The sequence below is a fragment of the Eschscholzia californica genome, unplaced genomic scaffold (assembly GCF_041429995.1).
Source record: "Eschscholzia californica isolate CP2 unplaced genomic scaffold, dmEscCali1.0.p SCAF_2, whole genome shotgun sequence".
In the NCBI taxonomy this organism is placed as follows: domain Eukaryota; kingdom Viridiplantae; phylum Streptophyta; class Magnoliopsida; order Ranunculales; family Papaveraceae; genus Eschscholzia; species Eschscholzia californica.
Window position 1 is genome coordinate 61,508,890 of NW_028238309.1, and position 21,882 is coordinate 61,530,771.

At 36.4% G+C, this 21,882-nt stretch overlaps 3 protein-coding genes and 1 non-coding gene across 4 annotated transcripts; all 4 read left to right on the forward strand.

Annotated features, from left to right (window-relative positions):
- The first annotated feature begins 879 nt into the window (after positions 1 to 879).
- On the forward strand, positions 880 to 4,696 carry LOC147559937 (receptor-like kinase TMK4). Its single transcript, XM_086661894.1, has 2 exons — positions 880 to 3,410; positions 3,974 to 4,696. The coding sequence occupies exons 1-2, from the start codon at positions 1,124 to 1,126 to the stop codon at positions 4,504 to 4,506; spliced, it is 2,820 nt and encodes a 939-aa protein (XP_086518020.1). The 5' UTR covers positions 880 to 1,123; the 3' UTR covers positions 4,507 to 4,696.
- Positions 4,697 to 7,304: 2,608 nt separating this feature from the next.
- LOC147559938 (AP-4 complex subunit epsilon-like) lies at positions 7,305 to 16,879 on the forward strand. The gene is made up of 11 exons (XM_086661900.1): positions 7,305 to 8,515; positions 9,355 to 9,540; positions 10,497 to 10,712; positions 10,863 to 10,973; positions 11,885 to 12,082; positions 12,196 to 12,327; positions 13,487 to 13,543; positions 13,661 to 13,777; positions 14,763 to 14,840; positions 15,135 to 15,278; positions 15,400 to 16,879. Exons 1-11 carry the CDS (start codon positions 7,910 to 7,912, stop codon positions 16,477 to 16,479), a joined length of 2,925 nt encoding a protein of 974 aa, XP_086518026.1. The 5' UTR covers positions 7,305 to 7,909; the 3' UTR covers positions 16,480 to 16,879.
- A 536-nt stretch (positions 16,880 to 17,415) lies between these two features.
- Positions 17,416 to 20,095, forward strand: LOC147559939 (Pentatricopeptide repeat (PPR) superfamily protein). Its single transcript, XM_086661901.1, has one exon. It carries the CDS (start codon positions 17,859 to 17,861, stop codon positions 19,701 to 19,703), a length of 1,845 nt encoding a protein of 614 aa, XP_086518027.1. The 5' UTR covers positions 17,416 to 17,858; the 3' UTR covers positions 19,704 to 20,095.
- A 236-nt stretch (positions 20,096 to 20,331) lies between these two features.
- Positions 20,332 to 20,405, forward strand: TRNAT-AGU (transfer RNA threonine (anticodon AGU)). Its single transcript has one exon. It is a non-coding gene; the product is annotated as a tRNA-Thr (tRNA).
- Positions 20,406 to 21,882: the final 1,477 nt, after the last annotated feature.

The following is a 21,882-nucleotide window of genomic DNA, read 5'->3' on the forward strand; positions in this document are numbered from 1 at the left end:
TTTTTTTGATTAAATAACAAAAACAATCTTAAGTGGCACTAATAATTTTTTCAATTTCTGTCTCGCATCGTAGATGGTCTAACCACTTCTAGAAAAAGAAAAAATTGAGCCCGCATTCTTAAAATTTTATAGGATTGGAATTGAGTCTGAGAACCCAAAACCCACCCCAAAACGCCCACATCCAATGAGCTAATATTGTAGCCCAAAGCCCGAGATATACATTGCCCGTCTGATGAATTTTATTTTTACGGGAAGACTTGGCCTCTACCCGAAAAATCCTTAGGTAAATGTTAAATGCACAACATTTTTGTTATATACACTCATTAACATTTCCCAAATCCTTACCCGCGTCCGTAGACCGAGACAAAGCTGAGCCATGTAAAACCTCTACCAGCACCCCCTACTTGTTTATTTTCAAAATCCCTATTTCCAACTACTAGGGGCGTTATTGATCCACTACTTGTGCCCATTGCATCTTAGTTTGAGGGGTTATGTTTTATAAATAGCCATAACCCAACACCCACTCAAACCAACACTTTTCTGGCTCATCTCTTCCAAAGTTCAAACTTCACTTCCAAGATTTCATAAGGAGAATAACATATTCCTATCTCTCTTATGCATCATGTTGTGACGATGAAGATGACGAAGATTTACTTATACAAGTAACAATTTTATTTTGTTGATTTAACAATGATTTATATATGAGCTTTAAATCTTCTAGTATCTTTTCATATTTCATTTCTTTTCATGAGACGTGATAACTTATTGATTAGCAAATGAGTTTAAGAAACTAATTGTTGTCGGTCTATTAATAGGACAAGTTGAAGAGAAGGTGACCCACTCCGTTTACATCCCAAAACGTTTGTTCTTGGTCAAAATATAGGGACTAATTAACAAATTGGTTACAAGCTGCAGTTAGGGACCAAATTGAAATTAAACCCATAAAATGGATATTTACGTATTTATAATAAAATATATTTCGTTCCAAACCAAATCGTCGTTGGCATTCCCTCATCTTCCTCCTCTCTTCATCCGATTTCTCCTCATATAAACAACCAAATCTAAACTCAGAAACATTCCTTCCTTTATCTCTTCTCTCTCTCTCTCTCTCTCAACTACACAAATGGAAAAACCAAAACCACCATTTTCACATCCTCTGTATTCTTCTCTCTCTACCCATCTCTCTATCTTCTTCTTCATCTTCTTAACTTGTTCAGTAATGGCAGATGATATTGATATTCTAACAGAACTTTCAAAATCTATCTCTCCAACCCCATCAGATTGGTCTGGTTCTTCTAACCCATGTAAACAATGGACAGGTATAAATTGTGATTCTTCTGGTCTTGTTACTTCCATTGATCTTTCTTCAAAATCTATATCTGGGTCTTTACCTTCTAATCTAAATCAACTCACACAACTCAAAACCATTTCTTTTCAAAAAAATAAACTATCTGGTCCTCTACCCAATTTCTCTAATCTCACATCTCTTCAAGAAATTTTTCTTGATTCAAATAACTTCTCCTCTGTTCCTCCTTCAATCTTTTATGGTCTTACCAGTTTACAAACATTGAGTTTAAGCGATAATGGAAATTTAGAACCTTGGTTTTTCCCTCAAGATCTTACCCAATCTGGAACTTTAGTTACAATTTCTGTAAGTAATGTTAATCTTATGGGACCAATTCCAGACTTTTTTGGTTCATTTGTAAGTTTGCAAAATCTTCGTATTTCTTATAATAACCTAACAGGTAATCTTCCAAGTTCTTTAGCTGGATCTGGGATTAGAAATTTATGGGCTAATAATCAACTCTTGGGTCTTTCTGGTTCAATTGATGTTCTAAGTAAAATGACACAACTTTCACAGGTTTGGCTTCATAAGAATATGTTTACAGGTCCAATTCCTGATCTTTCTAATTGTACTTCACTTTTCGATCTTGAACTTCGAGATAATCGACTTACTGGGATTATTCCACCTTCATTACCTTTGCTTCCTCAATTAGTTAATGTGTCTTTAGCTAATAATAAGTTGCAGGGACCTTACCCAGGTTTTAAAAATGGAGTTAAAGTAGTTCTTGGAACTACAAATCATTTTTGTAATACTAAACCAGGTCCTTGTGATCCTCAAGTGATGACATTGTTAGAGATTGCTGGAGCTTTAGGTTATCCACAGAGTTTAGCTGATTCATGGGTAGGTAATAATCCATGTGATGGTTGGGCTTTTATTATTTGTGATCCAGTAACAAAGAATGTTACAGATATCAATTTCGGTAAACAAAATTTTGTTGGTACAATTTCTCCAGCTATTTCTAATCTTGTTTCGTTAAAGAATTTGATCTTGAATGATAATAATCTTACTGGAACAATCCCTTCTAGCTTGACTAGTTTAAATCAGCTTAAAACCATTGATGTTTCCAACAATAATCTTTATGGAAAAGTCCCTCAATTTTCTTCAAAAGTTAGTTTGAAATCAGCTGGTAATCCTTATCTTGGTCTTGATCATTTACCCCCCGGTGTTAGTACTAGTCCGAATTCACCACCATCTTCTGATCAACGGCCAGCCGGAGGAGGATCTAAACATTCAGCTGTCTCAGCAGGTATGATTGCTGGAGTTGTTATTGCTGTGTTGATCTTATTTGGCTTTGGAATTTTCTTTGGTTACAAATATTACATGAAAAAGAAAAACGAAAATTTCGGGAACCTAGAAAGTCCTAAGAAGGAAGTTCGGAAGAATCAAAATGTGAGTTCTAGTAATAAAAATGGGTATGGTGGGTTTGCAACTGACTTAACTAGTCCGAGCAGTGGTGATACTAGTGGCCGTCATTTTGAAGGAGGAGACGTTACGATTTCATTCGACGTTATACGACAAGTTACCGATAATTTTAGTGAAAATAACATTTTGGGTAGGGGAGGATTTGGTGTTGTTTATAAAGGTGAACTTCATGATGGAACGCAAATAGCAGTGAAGAGGATGGAATCTAATTCGATGGGTACAAAAGGATTGGATGAATTTCAAGCGGAAATCGCAGTCCTAACGAAAGTTAGACACAGACATTTAGTGGCTCTATTAGGCTTTTGCGTTAATGGGAATGAAAGGCTTTTGGTTTACGAGTACATGCCACAAGGGACTTTAAGTCAGCATTTGTTTGATTGGAACCGAAGTGGTAGTAGTCCTCTTACATGGAAACAAAGGGTTTCAATTGCCTTAGATGTAGCTAGAGGAGTCGAATATTTACATGGTTTAGCCCAACAAAGTTTCATTCACAGAGATTTAAAGCCAACTAATATTCTTCTTGGAGATGATATGAGGGCTAAGGTTGCAGATTTTGGTCTTGTTAAAAATGCCCCTGATGGTAAATACTCCCTTGAAACGCGGTTAGCAGGGACATTTGGATATCTTGCACCAGAGTACGCAGGTAATACCGATTTTCGATTTCCTAATTACCTTGATTATGTATTTGCATGTTTAGATGGTTTAATCTTTATCTTCACATTAAATACTTGAACTGTAAACTCTCTTACCATGATAAAACTTATATTTGCCGATATAACCGATACATCTTGACATTTCGGATTTCGACAAGAAGCGGGTTTATACTCCGTTTCATTTTTCATATACCGATGTCAAAAAATCAGTTTTTTGTTGTTGAACGATTAAGCTTTTTCTACACTCCTTTTTACCATTAGAGAAGACTGTAGTCTCTCCTTCCTTTTTCTACGTACCATTTTAGACGTTTGATATGAATTATATATTTATCCATAAAATCTGATTAGACCAGGTTGAAATTAATTTTGGTCTTATCTGCTAAAAATTGATGGTAAATTAGCTTAGTTTTTCTTTTCTCGTCTTTATCGTTTCCAATTCATTTATGTCCTTCCTTGTATTATAGTTCAAAATTTGTCTTTAAAGCGCTGAATTCCATAACTAAATCGGAAACTTTTACCTATATTAAATCAAATGCTTCTCATATTGTTACAGCTACTGGAAGGGTGACTAGAATGGTTGATGTTTATGCATATGGAGTGGTCTTAATGGAGCTTCTTACGGGTAGAAAAGCACTAGACGAGAACTTACCCGACGAGCAATCTCATCTAGTGACATGGTTCAGAAGAGTACTCATTAACAAAGGTAACATCATAAAAGCTATCGACGCAACACTTGACCCTGATGAGGAAACATTTCAGAGCATTGTCTCAGTAGCTGAGCTGGCAGGCCATTGCACTGCCCGTGATCCTACTCAAAGACCGGAAATGAGTCATGCTGTAAATGTCTTGAGTCCTCTTGTAGAACATTGGAAGCCTTCTCATCAGGAAGAAGAAGATGGAGATGGCATTGATCTTCATATGAGCTTACCTCAAGCTTTACAAAGATGGCAATCAAATGAAGGAACTTCAACAATGGGTACCGACTTCTATAGTCGTACTGGTACAAACCTAGAGGATACTCAAAGTAGTGTACCCGACAAGCCACCCGGGTTTCCTGAAACATTGGATTCAATGCATTGCAGATAAAATAAAATAAAATACGGATTTCAAGCAGGGTAATCAAACCCGGTGTTTTTTTCAATTTTCTTTCTTCAATATTCTGGTCTGGCATAATTTGTATCTTACTTTTGGTTGAATTGTGTATTAGCTAAGAGATTGTTTCTGAAAGCAGAGAAGTTGTGTTTGGGTGATTTTAATGTAAATTTGTTGGCAGAAATTCGACGTCGTTGTCTCCTATACCTTTACACCTAATCAGTCCATTTTCTTTTTTCCTTCTTATGAAGTTTCCCCAAACTTCTAAAGAAAAAGGAGAAAAGGGTTCCTTCTTTTCCAACAACATTTTTAAAGAAAAAAGTATGAAGGTTGGGAATGTTAGTTAGAAGCTGGTACAAAGAAAACTGAGTTGTTAGTTAAAAAGTCTTCTTTTCAGATGGGAGTAGTAAGACCCAGTGAGAGCATTTTGTTATTGGATAAAGCAAAATTAAAAAGAAAAAGAATGATGTCAAGGAACATAATCAATTAACAACTTTTTGAAAATATTGACGCCGAAACAGTTTGTCACTTGACAAGTATCTCCACTTATTTCACTTTTTCTCTCCCGACATTAGGCGCGAGATCTTCTACCATCGAAAGGAATGAGATATTCAGAGAACAAGTTTTTAATGTGATTGAGTTGGGTTGAAAGCTAAGATAGTATGTAATAGAAGATACAAGCTTAAGACTAGATGGCAAGATGTAATGGGTTAGCTATGTTTGACGCTATGGTTGATACTCTTTATGATGGCTAGAGTTTACGACTCAAGAAAGCTTCCTACGAGACAACATGAGCTTTACTCGTATGTTAGGTTCGGAAGAGTTGTGTCATATTATTTGCGAGACCAAAATGATCTGAAAATCCTAAGTAGAACCAATAAATTGATATTTGTTTCTAGAAGAGGGACAACTAGTATATATCTAACCTATTTAAGAGTTTTCTTCTTTTAGGTTCTAACTATTTACCTTGATCATGTCACCCTAGGGTCTAGGGATCAGGTTAGAAAAGCACAGAGGGGTCCAGGCATCCTCATCCACACCACATGTCCTTTGTGACACTTTTTGTCTAACCTTTCTTTATCTAACATTCCATTTTGTGAGGCTTAATTTTATTAGCCCAAATGATGATTTAGGTTCCCAAAAGGAAGAGAACCTAAAAAGCCACTTGTTTGTATAATATAAACTGGCTGCATTATGTGAGTTGGATGATTCATTTAGAGGATTTGAAAGTGGAAAAAGAAGGTTTGATGTAATAGATTTCTAAACAAATAGAGGATATGTACAATATGATACTAATTCTTCAATTAGTATTTTAAGAATGAGAAAGTTTTAATTATCTATTTGGAAGAAGGAAACATAGATGGTATAAGTATAAATTCTTTTTGGAATAATGTAAGAAACAAAACTCCACACATAGCAAAAGGAAATTCGATAACTTTGTCAATAATAATAACTTCTTAGTTCCTCTCAAGAGCTCTAGGAGCTGATGACGGGCACAAAGGTCGTCTAGAATTCTGACGTATTAAAGTAATGGGGTTCATAAAACTCAATGTCTATAAACATAATATTTTTATCGTTATTATTATATTACGAGCTTTGTCCTCGTCATGAGACAAAGAAACAAAGGAAGAAGCAGTCGGATGCAAATGAGAGAAACAAAAAGTAAAAGAATAGATGAAAAAAATGATATTACAACATAAAACAAAAGTTAATAGTATGTATTGCTTGTTTACACTGAAAAGTAGTTGTTCCGTGACACGAAAAAGATCTCCCCATGCCAATGGTCTATTTAAGATACAACTACAAATTCAAAGCATGCTAGGGTTGGAATATAACGATATTAAATACATTCAGAACCTGAACCCCAAATGGATAAATTCGAACTCGAAAATGATCTTTCTGATTCTCGACGAATGAGAGATAAAGGGGTTGATTGAGAAAGATTTCTTGTTCGCATTATAAGATCGTCTTTCACTTGATGAATCACAAGTTTTTCAAAGCAACACTATTCTCGAGTGCAAGTTCAGTGAGTCATGCCACGTCAAATGAGCAATAAAGGTGGAAGATGGGGGGCTTGCCTTCTCGTTTCGTTTCACCCATGCCATGATGCTCACGGGAAGCTTATCTCTAATTGGATTTTCAAACCCCTTCTTTTAAGGATTTGTTGTAATAATATTTCTGAATATCCTTGGAAATCATTTGATAAAATCAAAATCAGATAAGTCGGCCCTAGGCAGCTCACTATCGGGATGGAGCCCTCAGCCCTTCAGTAGATACTAAGTCTTATGAAATGAAGTATATGCAAATGAAAAGGCTGAACGAATGAATGTGAGTGGGAATCAATTTGCGTCAGTATTCTCTTAATAGCATCGACGGGGGCACCAGTAGTGCACCAGTAGTAGTTAACGTTAGGTGATAGGGATGGCGTTGGTTCATTGATGTTTCTATTAACAACATCGACGGGGGAACAATAACAGTTAACGTTAAGCGATAAGGATGGTGTTAAATCATTGAAGAACAAATTATACAGCTGATCAAGCTAATGACTGAAGATACGTCAGAAGGTGAAACAAGTCAAGTTTTACATTTCTATTATGTAGTAAATTAGAATATTAAATCATATCAGCGTGTTTAGTCACATATATTATAGTATTTAAAAAATTGAAAGACATTTGTAATTTATTATAATTAATCTAAATTTATCTAGAAAAATTAAATGGGGCCTTCTTCTTTGCTTCATTCATTCTCTCCCTTTCGCTATATTTCTCTAGAAAAATCAAATGGGTGCTTCTTCGAATATTCTAAAGAGATAGAGAGTAGAATATAAAAAGACTAAGAAAAGAGAGAGAAAATGGAGGTCGATTAGCGAAGGGTGGAAGGATAAGAGAGGAAGTAGATTTTATTCCCCACGTTGGGTCGTCGATGGGCCGTGCGAACTCTCCGACAAAAAGAGAGAAATGATAGGGGTATAAATAATTCACATAAGAATGGTAATAAAGGAAAAGTTAACTGTTAAAGTTGACTAGACGGAAAAAAAAGAGGGCCAAAATAGAAGCTAATCACTTTAGTGGGACATATTTGTGAGTTGGTCATTTCTAGAGAGCCAAAATGGAATTAACCTCAACGAGAGGTACTGCGACGGTAAATCTTTCCTAACAGTGTTGAAATTCTTCTCATCATCTCTCACGGCTCGAAACTAATCTCCGATCAGGCACTACCTTCTTCTTTTCCTTCCTAATTCCGGTTCCGACCCCGATTCCGATTCCGTTTTCTCTCTCTAGATCTCTACCTTGATCTCCAGATCTATATTCTTCTCTCTCTCTCTCTCTCACTGTGATTGTTGGAGCTGCTGAGCGTAATCGAATTCTGTTCGCTGCTCCAGAACCCTAATTGTTCAATGGAGCAGTTGAAAACAATTGGAAGAGAACTGGCTTTAGGTTCTCAAGGTGGTGGATGGGGATTATCAAAGGAATTTCTTGATCTTGTTAAGTCAATTGGTGAAGCTAGATCTAAAGCTGAAGAAGATCGAATCGTAATACACGAGATTGAAACATTAAAAAGGAAAATCACTGAACCAGATATACCTAAAAAGAAGATGAAAGAATACATTATGAGACTCGTTTATATTGAAATGTTAGGTCATGATGCTTCTTTTGGTTACATTCATGCTGTTAAAATGACTCACGATGATTCTCTTTTGCTCAAACGAACTGGTTACTTAGCTGTTACTCTTTTCCTTAATGAAGATCATGATCTGATTATTCTTATTGTTAATACGATTCAAAAGGATTTGAAATCAGACAATTATCTTATTGTTTGTGCTGCATTAACTGCTGTTTGTAAATTGATCAATGAGGAGACAATTCCTGCTGTATTACCTCAGGTGGTTGAACTTCTAGGTCATCAAAAGGAAGCTGTCAGGAAGAAGGCTATAATGGCTTTACATAGGTTTTATCAGAGATCACCTTCATCTGTTTCTCATTTGGTCTCTCATTTTAGAAAGGTACGGTTTTTACTCTTTTCTTTTATTGAATTTACTCAATAAGTTTAAATTTGTAATGCCGAAGTTTTGATTCAAATTAAATTCATGATTTGACATTGTTGGTGAATATCTATTCATTTTTTAGATTGATTCTAATGCTTAACAATCATGTCATTTGAAACTCGTAAAAACAAGATGAGGTAGATTTATGAAAGAATGGTGATTATCTATAACAATTAACAGAAATTTCAGTACTTAAACTAAATTGAACTGCAAGGGAAATAGAGTCAGTAATATAGATACCTCAATTGGAGGGTAACCCACAATCTTTTATTATATATTTGGATTTTAACTTTGGACAAGGGCGCGCGAGGGCATTGCCAATCAAGTCAGTTGGGTTAACCAAATGGTCCAGCTAGGCGAGTCTAGGCTATTGGATGGAATCATGAAAGTAAAATTCATGAATTCAGGCATGGAAGTAAATATCACGAATAGTTAGAGGAAGGGTGTGAAAGAAGAAAATTTGCGCTAGGATATGAGCGAATGCAATCACGATAGGCTCATTCCCTTGCCTCGCCTCATGTAGCACATCATGCAACAGATAATAATAGAGTTTACTTTATGATTGGTAGTTTTGTTTTATAGTTGTCTTTGGTTCTGTTTTAGTGAATTTGTTTTACTAATAGATGTTTTGTGTTCAGTTTCGTTATTTTATTTTGTTGAACTCCACACAATTTTCTTTATTTCAGTATCTCACAAGCAAATAAATTTCCTATCTTTCATTTCCTGTTTGTCCATAACTAGCGAGTAGCAAATATATTCCAATTCCTTTTTGTATCTCAGGACTTCCTTTGTTTCAGAAACTGTGTGATAACGATCCTGGCGTCATGGGCGCAACACTCTGCCCTCTTTCAGATCTTATTTTAGTAGATGTAACTTCTTACAAGGATTTAGTTATCACCTTTGTAAACATTCTCAAGCAAGTAGCAGAACGCAAATTGCCGAAGACTTATGATTACCACCAAATGCCCGCTCCTTTCATTCAGGTACGTAGCAATGATTATACTTAAGCTGTTAGTTCTGTTTGAATTTTAATGCATATGATAAGTTTCTCTTTCTCCTTAGAATGAACTAGGGTTTGAATTTGGAATTTATCTTGGAAGACGGTCTTGTACTTAAGGCAGTAAATATGTTTTTAGCTTTTGCTCACGTATTAGTAAGTGCTATAATTTGATGAACGGTCTGCCTATTGTTCTAAAGAATTAACTAACCGTTCTCCTTGATCTAAATTCCAAAAAGGTCTCATGAAGAACTCTTCCTTTAAGTTCATGATAACTCAAATGCTACTTAATTTTGTACTAGGAGTTATGTAGCTAGTTCTCAGTTCTCACATGCATATTCTATAGGTTCATCATCAAAGTCTAAATGTTCAATCTATTTTTAAATAAACAAAGTAGGCAAAAAATTACTAAGTAATGTGGGGCACAGCTCCTAATCGTAGGCAAGACGAAAAGCAGAATTGAGTAATCCAAATTATTCAAAAAAATGAACAGAATTGCTTCGTGAAAGGCAATAGAAGTAGAAAGTTGGTGGCAATAATTGATGGGAAGCACAGCGTAGCCATTTAAGTTCATCGTTCATGTGGGATTATACGTGAACACTTTCTATAAACGAGGCTGCCAAACGTGCAAGTTGCTTCTTCCTTGTTTTGTCTGGCATACCTTTACCAAAATTTCACTTTACAGTAACTCCAGGATCTGCAACTAGGAGGATTATGACTAGCAGTCTTTCATATGCCAAGAGATAAAACCTCAATAATCTGAAAGAAAGCAAAATAAACATTAAAATGATTGGCGTATGTAATTATGTATATAACTCCATTATAGAGCAGCCAATAATCCATGACAGTTGTACTTCTCATATTCCGGAAATTTGCCTGATTTCTTATTTCGTCAGTAAAAAAATGGTGGTCTAAGTTGGCGCATTTATTTATATTTTCCAGATCAGATTGCTGAAAATCCTGGCACTTCTTGGCAACGGTGATAAGCGTGCTAGTGAAAACATGTATATGGTGCTGGGTGACATATTCCGAAAGGGTGATTCTTCTAGCAACATAGGAAATGCAATTTTATATGAGTGCATATGTTGTGTTTCATCTATACATCCTAGCCCAAAATTATTAGGTGCTGCTGCAGAAGTAACTTCCAAATTTCTAAAGGTTTGTGTTACTTTGTGCTTTCTTGATCATCTGTTGTTTAGTTGTCATATAGCTTTTATATGTTCTATACTTCTTTGCTGATCTTTTTTGTTTTTTTTATTTCGATATTGAGAAAAGCTATAATACTGTGGTCTCTAATCCCCTGAGCAGAGTGAAAGCCATAATCTGAAATATATGGGTATCGATGCGCTTGGAAGACTGATAAAGATAAATCCAGATATTGCTGAAGAACACCAGCTCGCAGTGATTGATTGCTTAGAGGTGAGATCTAAACCTTCTCTACTCAATGGGTCTGCTTGGGAACACACAGTTCCTAAGCTAAAAATCCTTGATTTGACCTTTTCTGCTCATAAATTACGACAGATGGCTTCCAATATACAACTTGCTCTATAACCTCAAGCTTGTGGAAAGAGTTCTAAAGCTAGAACTGCAAATCTCTCCTTCAAAGCTAGTTGTTCATCTTCACTCTAGCAAGACTCCTTAGAGTAATTGTTTGCTTTGAAAGCTAGAACTTGTAGAGCAATTAGTGGTGAGCCACATCATAATCTCATAGTGGTGGGCCGCATTCATCCAAAACTTACCACAGCATTTGTGAGCTGTCCAGCATAGTTTGTCTGAGTCTAATGCTACTGACGGGACTTGAAGTCATGACACAATAGCATTTATGACTTAACACAATGTTGAACAACTGATTCCTTAAACCTCAAGTTTTTCTTCATCAGTTCTTTGGTGGTACTTCGTGCTGCTGAGTTTGTGTAGAATCTATATATATCGAATGCTAGGTACTCTGCTTAAATGTGCAGCAAGCTTTGATTTTGAGTTCAATTAAAGGAACTAAATATTTCGAGTTGCACATTTGCACTTCCTTAAGATGCAAGACATGTGATAGTTGCTGAACTAAGTCCTGTGTTGGTGCATCATGAGGTTACAGTTCAAATTTAATTAATTTAATAAATACACCTACATTTTTCACTTTTTTCCTTTTACTGGTAGTTATTTGAGTGTTGTGCTTATGCTTTTGGTCCGTCTCGTATCAGTCAGTGACACTCTGCAGTTCCCTAATTATCTTATAATCCTTTTGGTTCTTTATTGCACATAGTTGTGTCGTATTAATACTTGTTTTATTTGCAAACATTGTCTTCTATATTTAACTAATTATTGTTGTATTACAGGATCCAGATGATACTCTAAAGAGGAAGACATTTGAACTGCTTTACAAAATGACGAAGTCCTCCAATGTAGAAGTGATAGTTGACCGTATGATTGAGTACATGATAAACATTCATGATAATCATTATAAAACAGAAATAGCTTCTCGGTGTGTTGAACTTGCTGAGCAATTTGCACCAAGTAACCAATGGTTTATCCAGGTATGTGTTCCTGAATTTACTCATATTGGATAGCTCATCTAATAAATTAATTTATAGATTTTTGTTTATGAACCTTTAGTTATTAGCAATTTCTGACATATTCTCCATACCAGACCATGAATAAGGTCTTTGAACATGCAGGTGATCTTGTGAATGTTAAAGTAGCACACAATTTAATGCGATTAATAGCTGAGGGATTTGGAGAGGAGGATGATGGTGCAGACAGTCAATTAAGATCATCTGCTGTACGTATTTCGCTGATTTTGTAAATTATAGTTCTTTATTTGAAATGGGGTGGTCATGATTTGACTATAGTTGGTAAAGATCTCTAGATTCTGATAATGGGACAAAAGCTTAAAGAAATCTGTTGTTTGTTTCATTCAACATTTTATCTTGAACGTGAAAGCATGGATGACAATATAAGGTGTCAGATAGTTCCATCTCCATGTCTCCAGCAAAACTTTATTTGTAGTTTTTTCGCTGTCATCTGTTTCAACCTGAAACCTAACTCAACACCTAAAGCATTTACCTGTAAGCCGTGAATTTTGGTCCCTGTTAAAACCCAACAAAGAAGCCATTATAATTCCATTTAATAATCATTATGACATGGCTTATACCCCTTTTTTTGATCAACAGATTTTCAAATTCTTATTTTCTTGAAAATACCAACTCCTGCGAAGGCATAACTAATCGACTTTATACTATGCCATCATTCAGAATTTCTGAAAACCTTAAGGTCTCCTAAATCACTGAAATCCCCAACTATGAACGCGAAAGATAGTATCTAGGTTAAACATGATAACTAGTGAAGATTTCCATAACCGTCAATTTATAAAATGGCTCGTGGTTGGTCATATGAACTGCTTAGAATAATGTACTACATGACTTCGATGTTCCAAAATAGTTCTGCTGACTGCTCAAAAATCAAGATTGCCCTTGAGACAAGTTAAACATATTCCCCACCCAATCATATGCTTCCCAAAGTCATCATCAACCGCCAAACCATAGTGATCTACATATCGTTTATACATGCACAATTACTTGTTTCTACACCGCAGGATAGCTTGGCCAATATGAAAAAATAATAATGGTAAAAATCCATTGTTTGTGTTTCCAACTGACTTCATTTGTAGCTCACTATATATAAACTTGTATACATATTGTATATACACCAGCCTACATGTAAGTACACCACCATCAATGTATAAATTGTATTTGTATGTATTCAGTTCCACAAGGCTTGAAACGCCACTTGTTTTATTTTACATATTTCTTTCCATCTTACTGCAAAGGAAACTTTCCATTCTCAGTGCACAATATTATCTTTCGAGGTTCTTTGTTTTTCTATGACACCTTTCAATTTCTCATATTCAAAATAAAAGATTTTCTGTTATTTTTGTGCAGGTGAAATCGTACATAAGAATTATTGGAGAACCCAAACTTCCATCTGTTTTTCTTCAAGTACTTCTTCTCTTCAAAATTTATATTTACCGTTTGTTCTCCTCCTGCAACCGCTGCTGCAATATCATTTCTTCACATGATCATATCTTTATATTGCTCATCTGTGCACATTCTCAGGTCATCTGTTGGGTCCTGGGGGAGTATGGAACTGTGGATGGGAAGTTCTCTTCATCCTATATAATTGGAAAATTATGTGATGTGGCCGAGGCCCATTCAAGTGATGACACGGTTAAGGTATCTCTTATCTCTATTAGTTCTTTGATATATATGGTCTTTCAGTTCTCTCTATATTTTTCTGGTCAGAGTTTGGTCCAAACATTTCAAATGGCCCTCATCATCTCTTGTCGACCATTGTTGGAATTGATCTTTACAGCGAGGAGCAATGAAACTGATAAAGTCTTAGGTGAAATTAAACCTTGAAGCATCTCTTCATATTTTGGTAAATGACTACGAGTCTGTATGGAAAATGTTAAATGTAGTGGCTCATGTATGTACAGCTTTGGCTTCAAAATATGGTGTTGAGGTGATCTTGTATAGAAAGTGTCTCAGGTTATCTTGTATAGAAAGGCTCTCCTGAAATAGTCAAACTCCTAAAAGTTGTTTGCTCCTCTATAACCTCGAGTAGTGATTCACGACGAGTTGGCATGTAAATGGCGTAGTCTGATAGTCCATCACACTAAGACTTCAAGACATAATGGCCCAGTCCATTTAACATTATACTGGTGTGATATCCAGTGTGTAACCCATGACGATAATCAATTTGCAGCACGACATGTTAAGGGCCTGCACCCAGCCCTGCTTAACACGACACAATTGTTAACACACGATTGGACAGCCAGCCCTTTTCTTGTTTGAGACAGCTGTTGATTAGGATGTTTCTCATCTATCTTATGTGAGATAAAGTTTGTAAAAAAAATTACAGATTCCCCCTCTTAACTCATTAGCACATGTGTAACTCACTTGACTGGTCTGTCAAAAGCGTGTTGTCATCTGACACTGATGGGAAGAGAAAAGAAGAGTGGGCCACTCTTCGTAGGCAGGAGAGGCCCATTGTCTAATTTGGGACCTGTTTAGTGGCCCCCACTTCGAAGAAACATGTTAGGCACAGGCGTACCTATCGATGTCGACACACCCAACCCATTATGCACCTGTAACCCTGTCCAACAGGAAATATGGTCTGCAAGATTATTGAATTGTTGCATCTTTGCTATTCTGGAAGGCATATGCAGTGACAGCAATCATGAAGGTATATGCTTTCGAGATAGCGGCAGGGAGGAAAGTTGAGATGTTGCCTGAGGTAGGTTCTCTGAACTACACTTTCTATTATTTAGAATCCAAATTTCATTGACTTTACAGTTCATTGCTTATGTTTTTCCGTATCATTTTAGTAGGTAAGGACTAGGGAAGAATGTATGATATATTCATCATGCATTTTCATTTAGCATGTTATTAACAAAACTAACTCCGCTTCCATTAAAATACTTACCAATAGATAACTGAAAATAAACCATATGACTTCATTGGAGTGATCTCTTTGATGCTCTCGGTTCATATCATTTTCTTACTTGTATTCTTATTTCATATGTTGCAGTGTCAATCTCTAATCGACGAGTTATCAGCATCACACTCAACGGATCTACAACAGCGTGCATATGAGCTGCAAGCAGTCTTGGGCTTGGATGCTCGTTCTGTTGAGAGTATATTGCCATTAGATGCAAGCTGTGAAGACATTGAGGTATTACTCAGTTGCGATTGATACTCCTTGCTATAGTTTTTTTCTTTCGTTGTTGAAATCTCTCCTTGCTATAGTTACCAGGCCAGAATATTGACTAATTTATTTCCTATCCTCCCTTCAGGTAGACAAAAACCTCTCTTTCTTGGACAATTATGTTCAGGAGTCCTTACAAAATGGAGCTCGGCCTTATGTTCCAGAGCACGAACGCTCAGGCATGTTAAATATTAATAGTTTTAGAGCCCAAGATCACCATGAAGGTTCTACTCATGCTCTGCGCTTTGAAGCATATGAGGTTCCAAAAGCTTTGGTGCCTACAAGTATTCCTGCTGTGCCATTGGCATCGTCAACCGATCTTGTTCCAGTATCTGAACCAGCTTATGCAAAAGAATTCCAGCAACCTATGGCATCATCATCATCATCATCTGATGCAGGGCTAATGGAGTCGAGACTCCGCCTTGATGGGGTTCAAAAAAAATGGGGTAAGCCTACTTACTCCTCTCCTACACCATCTAGTTCTAGTTCACAGAAACAGGTAAATGGGGTTAGCCAAAATGATGAACAACCGAGGGTAAGCTCTCAAACACGAGATAATTCTTACAATTCAAGGACACGGACTGAAGTTTCTTCTGAAAAGCAAAAACTTGCTGCCTCTTTATTTGGTGGGTCATCATCCAAAACCGAAAAGAGATCATCATCCACCAGTCATAAGACCTCACGAGTTGGCAATCCTCCTCAAGTAGAGACAGTTGCTGCACATCTGACAGAAAAGAAAAATCCTGTTCAATCTTCGCCGCCTCCTGATTTGCTTGATTTGGGAGAACCAACTATATCAAGTGAAACTCCTCAGTCTGTAGATCCTTTTAAGCAATTAGAGGAGCTTGTTGGATCACCAGAGATCTCTCCAAACATGTATCCTGCTGTGGTTTCTGCTACTAAGCTTCCAGATCTTATGGGACTATATGCAGATACTCCTGCAACTTCAACTCCATCACCAACAAACATGGGCGATGTCAATCTCGTAGCTGCATTATCAAATTCTACCACTAGAAATGGACAAGGAGCAGCTACTGCTACTCACTCTGCACCATCAAAGAAGGGACCAAACTCTCGAGATTCCTTGGAGAAGGATGCACTAGCGAGGCAAATGGGAGTTACGCCGTCAGGTAAGAACCCGAACCTGTTTAGAGACTTGCTTGGCTGAAGTACATGAAGGATTATTTGGTCCCTAGATGAACTTGGTAGTTCATTCCAAAATGTCTCATGAAATAGTCGCTTCCACAATCGAGTAACTTGGTTCTTGTGAGAGGTCATTATTGGGTCAGTACAAAGAGCTTTTCGAGCAACCTCTAAAGAATCGTATCGGGGTTTTGTATTTTCTCAAAAAGATACTTTAGTGTCTATTAAAATATAGGGTTAGGTGTACATGGGTGCTCTTTTGAATTCAGATCGTTTCAGTAGAGTTATAGATACACATAATTTCTCGATATTCATCAGTTATAACTGCAGCAGGATTTCGAGTTTCTGCTTCAGAATTCTGTTACAATTGGTTTGTTGTTTCATCACCACAAATAATTAATAATGTTGTACTTGTTTGTGATTTCCCCAGAAGACCAACATTATTTTCCAGTTTTTCTGGTCTGTCTCTTGTCTCATTCTGAACTTCTATCTTCGCAACAACAAGAGGCTTGGTCCTCTGATCTCAGCAGCCCGAGGTTGTACTCTTGCAGGCGAGCAGGCCGGTTCCCCTTCTTGACCTCTTCTGAGGAAGCCTTCATCTGTATCATATCTGAGAGATTAACTCTTCTAATAAATTTTGCAAATCAAAAAGGTAAAACTAATTGGGGGAGGGGTGAAGCCTGAGAGAGGATATGTGATCACTCTTAATCAATTGAAGTTGGGACGGAACACCCTAAAATAGTGTGTTAACCATCAAGGGGGAGTTTCTTTATGTCCAGGACTTGGTGGAGAAGTCAGGGATTGGGCTGATAGCCTATACTCAGTACATGAAACTCGACGAGGTCTTGATATCCGCACTTGTCAAAAGGTGCCGTTAGGAGGTAAACACTTTCCACCTCGGAAGATGACCATCACGCTGGAGTATGTCTATAGCCTCACATTGCTGCCAAAAAGGTATGCAAGAGAAGCAGTAAAAGAAAGTTGGCATAGTGTGGATGACTCAAAACCCGGTTTATCCGCCTCAGTTACGGGTCATGGGCGGGCTTTGATCAATGGGGTTTTTGAATTTACCTGCTGATTTATTCACGAGTATCTTACTAGCCATTGAGGAGATTTGCCCAACCCGCCCAAGCTGGGAACAAGATTGTTTGTGGGTGCCATACCCACGCGATTCCCACCCACGTATCTAACGGACTGGAATTATCTTAATCGGTCTGTCGTTATCGACGGAGTGGTGAGTGTGAGTACAGCTTGACCTGATCAAAGTAAATTTAGCAAAGACAAATGGAAGTAAATTTACCAAAGACAACTGAAATGTGAGTGGGTCAAAGTATATAAAATTGACTTAACACAAAATTACAAAAGAGTGATTAGCTTTCAAAATCATTTCATTTCATTTCATGAATGCAATCCACTAACCAACACCAATACTTTCTTCGCCAACTCCAATCTTGTGCCAAATTCCTCACACCATTTTACGGCAAACAACTCCATGCTCTCATCATTAAAACCGGTTTCCAACAATGCCCACCCTTACCCAATACCCTCATCCATATGTACGGCAAATGCAACCTACTCCAAGATGCTCTCAACCTGTTCGATCATTTGCCTCAACGAGACCCTATCTCTTGGGCTTCAATTCTTTCTGCCCATAATCAATCCAATCTCCCACACAAAACCTTCTCTCTCTTTTCCAACTTTCTCTCTCTAGATCACTTAATACCTGATGATTACATCTTTGCTACTCTCATTAAAGCTTGTACTAGTTTAACTGCTCTGAAACAAGGGAAACAACTTCATGCTAGATTTTTATCATCTCCTTTCCATAATGATGATGTAATTAAATCATCTTTAGTTGATTTTTACTCAAAATGTGGGTTACCCGATGATGGTCGTCGCGTTTTCGACACAATTTACTTGAAGAATTCTGTTTCTTGGACTGCTATGCTATCTGGGTATGCTCGAAATAATCGAAATGTCGAAGCTATTGAGCTTTTAAAGGCAATGCCTGTGCAAGATCTTGTTTCTTGGACAGCTTTGATATCTGGGTTTGTACAGAGTGGAGATGGGATTCATGGGTTGAAACTGTTTTTGGAGATGAGAAGAGAAGGAATTCAAATTGAAGATCCTTTTGTCATATCTTGTATAGTTGGAGCTTCGGCGAATTTAGCTATACTTGATTTGGGTAAACAAATTCATTGCCTTGTTATTGTTCTTGGGTATGAATCAAGTGTTTTTGTTGGTAATGCATTAGTTGATATGTATGCAAAATGTAGTGATATTTTAGTTTCTAAAGAAATTTTCGATCAAATTGAAAACAAAGATGTAGTTTCTTGGACTACAATTATAGTTGGTGAAGCTCAACATGGAAGAGCCAAGGAAGCATTAGCTTTATTTGATGACATGATTTTAGAAGGTTTAAAACCAAATGAAGTGACATTTGTTGGATTGATTTATGCTTGTAGTCATGCTGGTTTACTTGAAAAAGGTCGTAAACTTTTTAACTCGATGATTGAAGATTACAGAATTAGTCCATCTCTGCAACACTATACTTGTTTGTTGGATCTTCTAGGTCGATCCGGGTGTCTTGATGAAGCTTATAATCTCATTAAGATGATGCCATTTGAACCCGATGAACCTACTTGGGCTGCTTTATTAAGTGCTTGTAAACTACACGGTAACACAGAGATGGGAATCAAGATTTCAAATCATTTACTGAACTCAAAAATTGAAGATCCATCAATATACATACTCTTATCTAATACTTATGCAAGTGCTGGTATGTGGGGAGAAGTTTCGAAAGTTAGGAAGTTGATGACAGTTATGGCAGTTAAGAAAGAACCCGGTTACAGTTGGGTCAATTTGGGCAAGGAAAATGAAGTTTTCTATGCCGGGGAAGCGTCAAATTCTATGAAAGACGAGATTTTGGGGCTACTAAAGGATTTGAATTCGGAAATGAGGAAGAGAGGTTATGTTCCTGATACTAGCTTTGTTTTACATGATATGGAAAAGCAAGAGAAGGAAGATCAATTGTTCTTGCACAGCGAGAGGTTAGCTGTGGCTTATGGATTGCTAAAAGCTGTTCCTGGATCAACGATAACAGTTGTGAAAAATCTTCGTGTTTGCGGAGATTGTCATACTGTTCTCAAATTGATTAGTAGTATTACAGAGAGAGAAATTGTTGTTCGCGATGCTACTCGTTTTCACCATTTCAAAGATGGCAAATGCTCTTGTGGTGATTTTTGGTGATATTGAGAGTGTTTTCTCCAAATTTGATCACCGAACTACTCGGTATGGTGAATAGAATTTTAGGTTTGAGAAAGAACCCAGTTGCACTTCCCTCTGCTAATCACAAAAACGAGTTTTGTTTCAATCGACGAATGATTCTATGAGGATGTCAGGGAAGCGAGAAGCCATAGGAAAGACCATTGAAGGTTAAGTCGAACAATGGTTTCTTAAGAGAGGAATCAGTACGCAATAACTGCATCCTTTTTGTTACGTCTGAATGTGATCGAAGATGCATTATCTACCAAAACTTGTGACAATTACCAGATTCAAATTTTGGTTAAGACTCACTTTTTTTTAGAAATTTCAAAACAATTACTATATGATAGTTTAAAATAAGAGGAACTTGAAGTAAATTTTGTTAGTATTATGCTGCTCACAGATAATCATTTTCCATATTTAGGTTACATAGAACAACCTGTATTTAGAGAGAGAAGAGAGCTCCTGATGAAAGATGGCAGAAATGTGCAAGAAAGATTATAGGTCCAGTAGAAATAGATGAAAAGAGAAATTGGATAATATGATAATAAATAACAAATTCCCCTTGTTTCAACCTTATTTAAAAGTAAAATATAATTTAATCAGCATCAAAGCTTTCATAGCTCAGTTGGTTAGAGCACCCGTTTAGTAAGCGGGAGGTCATGAGTTCAACTCTCATTGAAAGCATTTTTTTTTTTTTTTTACAAATTTTGTCCCAAAAAGCATGGTCTCTTGAAGCTTATAATGAGAAAACCGCTAATATTTCGACGACAAAAATGTATCTTTTTTTTTTTTAAGTATCGTCAGAATGAGAATGATATACTTTTACCTCCTAGCTTCCTAAATATGAAATTGTAAAATCATAAAAAATTACTATACATTATATTCACTTTTCATTTTTTTTAATTGACTACGACAATCATTACAAGACATTGATATATCATGAAGAGATAATACAATTATACATTATTTTATTTAATATATACAAAAGACGACAGTGGTGATACATGGCTGGAAAACATTGACGAGTACGACTAGATTTATGACTTGTGACACTGCTTGTAAGTTCCGGGGCAAGGAGGATTAGAAGGTTTACCAAGGCAATTGTTATAACCCTTATGATTTCCATTACTACAGGTAGCAGCATCAGCCAAAAATACTTTCTTTGATATGAATTCCCTTTGCTCAGCCATGAACCTTCTACTTATCTCTGACTCCATCAATATCTCTTCTTCTCTCTCTTCCATGCATTCTCCTATGCTTCCATTAATCTTGCATGATTTTTCATTTTCAACACTAATCATTTGTACTTTTGCATGGGTTTCATGTCCAATCCATACAACTAGATGGACAAGAAATAGGAAGAATAAGATACTTTTGCTCAATTTCCATCTCTTCAAATCCATCTATTAAATCTCTCTCTCTCTCTCTCTCTCTCTGTCTGTCTGTCTGTCTGTCTGCCTTTCTTTCAAACATTCGCTTATAAATAGAACCTCAATTTCTTGCCTAGCTTCAATATTTTATCAAGTTGTTTTAGTGGCAAACCCACTTTGTATTCACTTTATTTTTTCTATATAAAAATTGTAACTTTGATTGCTTGGGTAGTACAAAATTCATGTACAAATCCTATTGTTAGAATATCAATGGGGTAATGATTCCAATATATGTTATGAGAAATTCCAACTGATAATGTGTGTGGCGGATCCAGAATTCGAAAATGAAGTGTTTATTGTGTAATGAAGAACTTGCCACCACCAAACCCGAAAAAGAAAAACAACATCGTGTTAGTCGTTACCACAAAATGGTTAGCTTCCAAGTCATAAATGTATTATGTATATGTCCCAAATGTAAATATAAGTATGTGATAATATATATATATACTCAAAAGCTACAAATTATAAAGTATATTGGCTGAGGTTAGAGATATGAAGATACAAAACTAATTGATTGAAAGGCAATGTTCTCATTAACCTCAATGGGTATTTAAACTAATTTACAACACTAATTTAGGAGATAATTGAGCAATTGTTACAACAGATCATGACCTTTCCAATTGTGAATAATAGCTACCTAATATATAATATATGAATTGGATACAAATATGTAATAATATATTTTATTGCTAATATTCAATTTTGAACAATAGCTACCTAATATATAATAT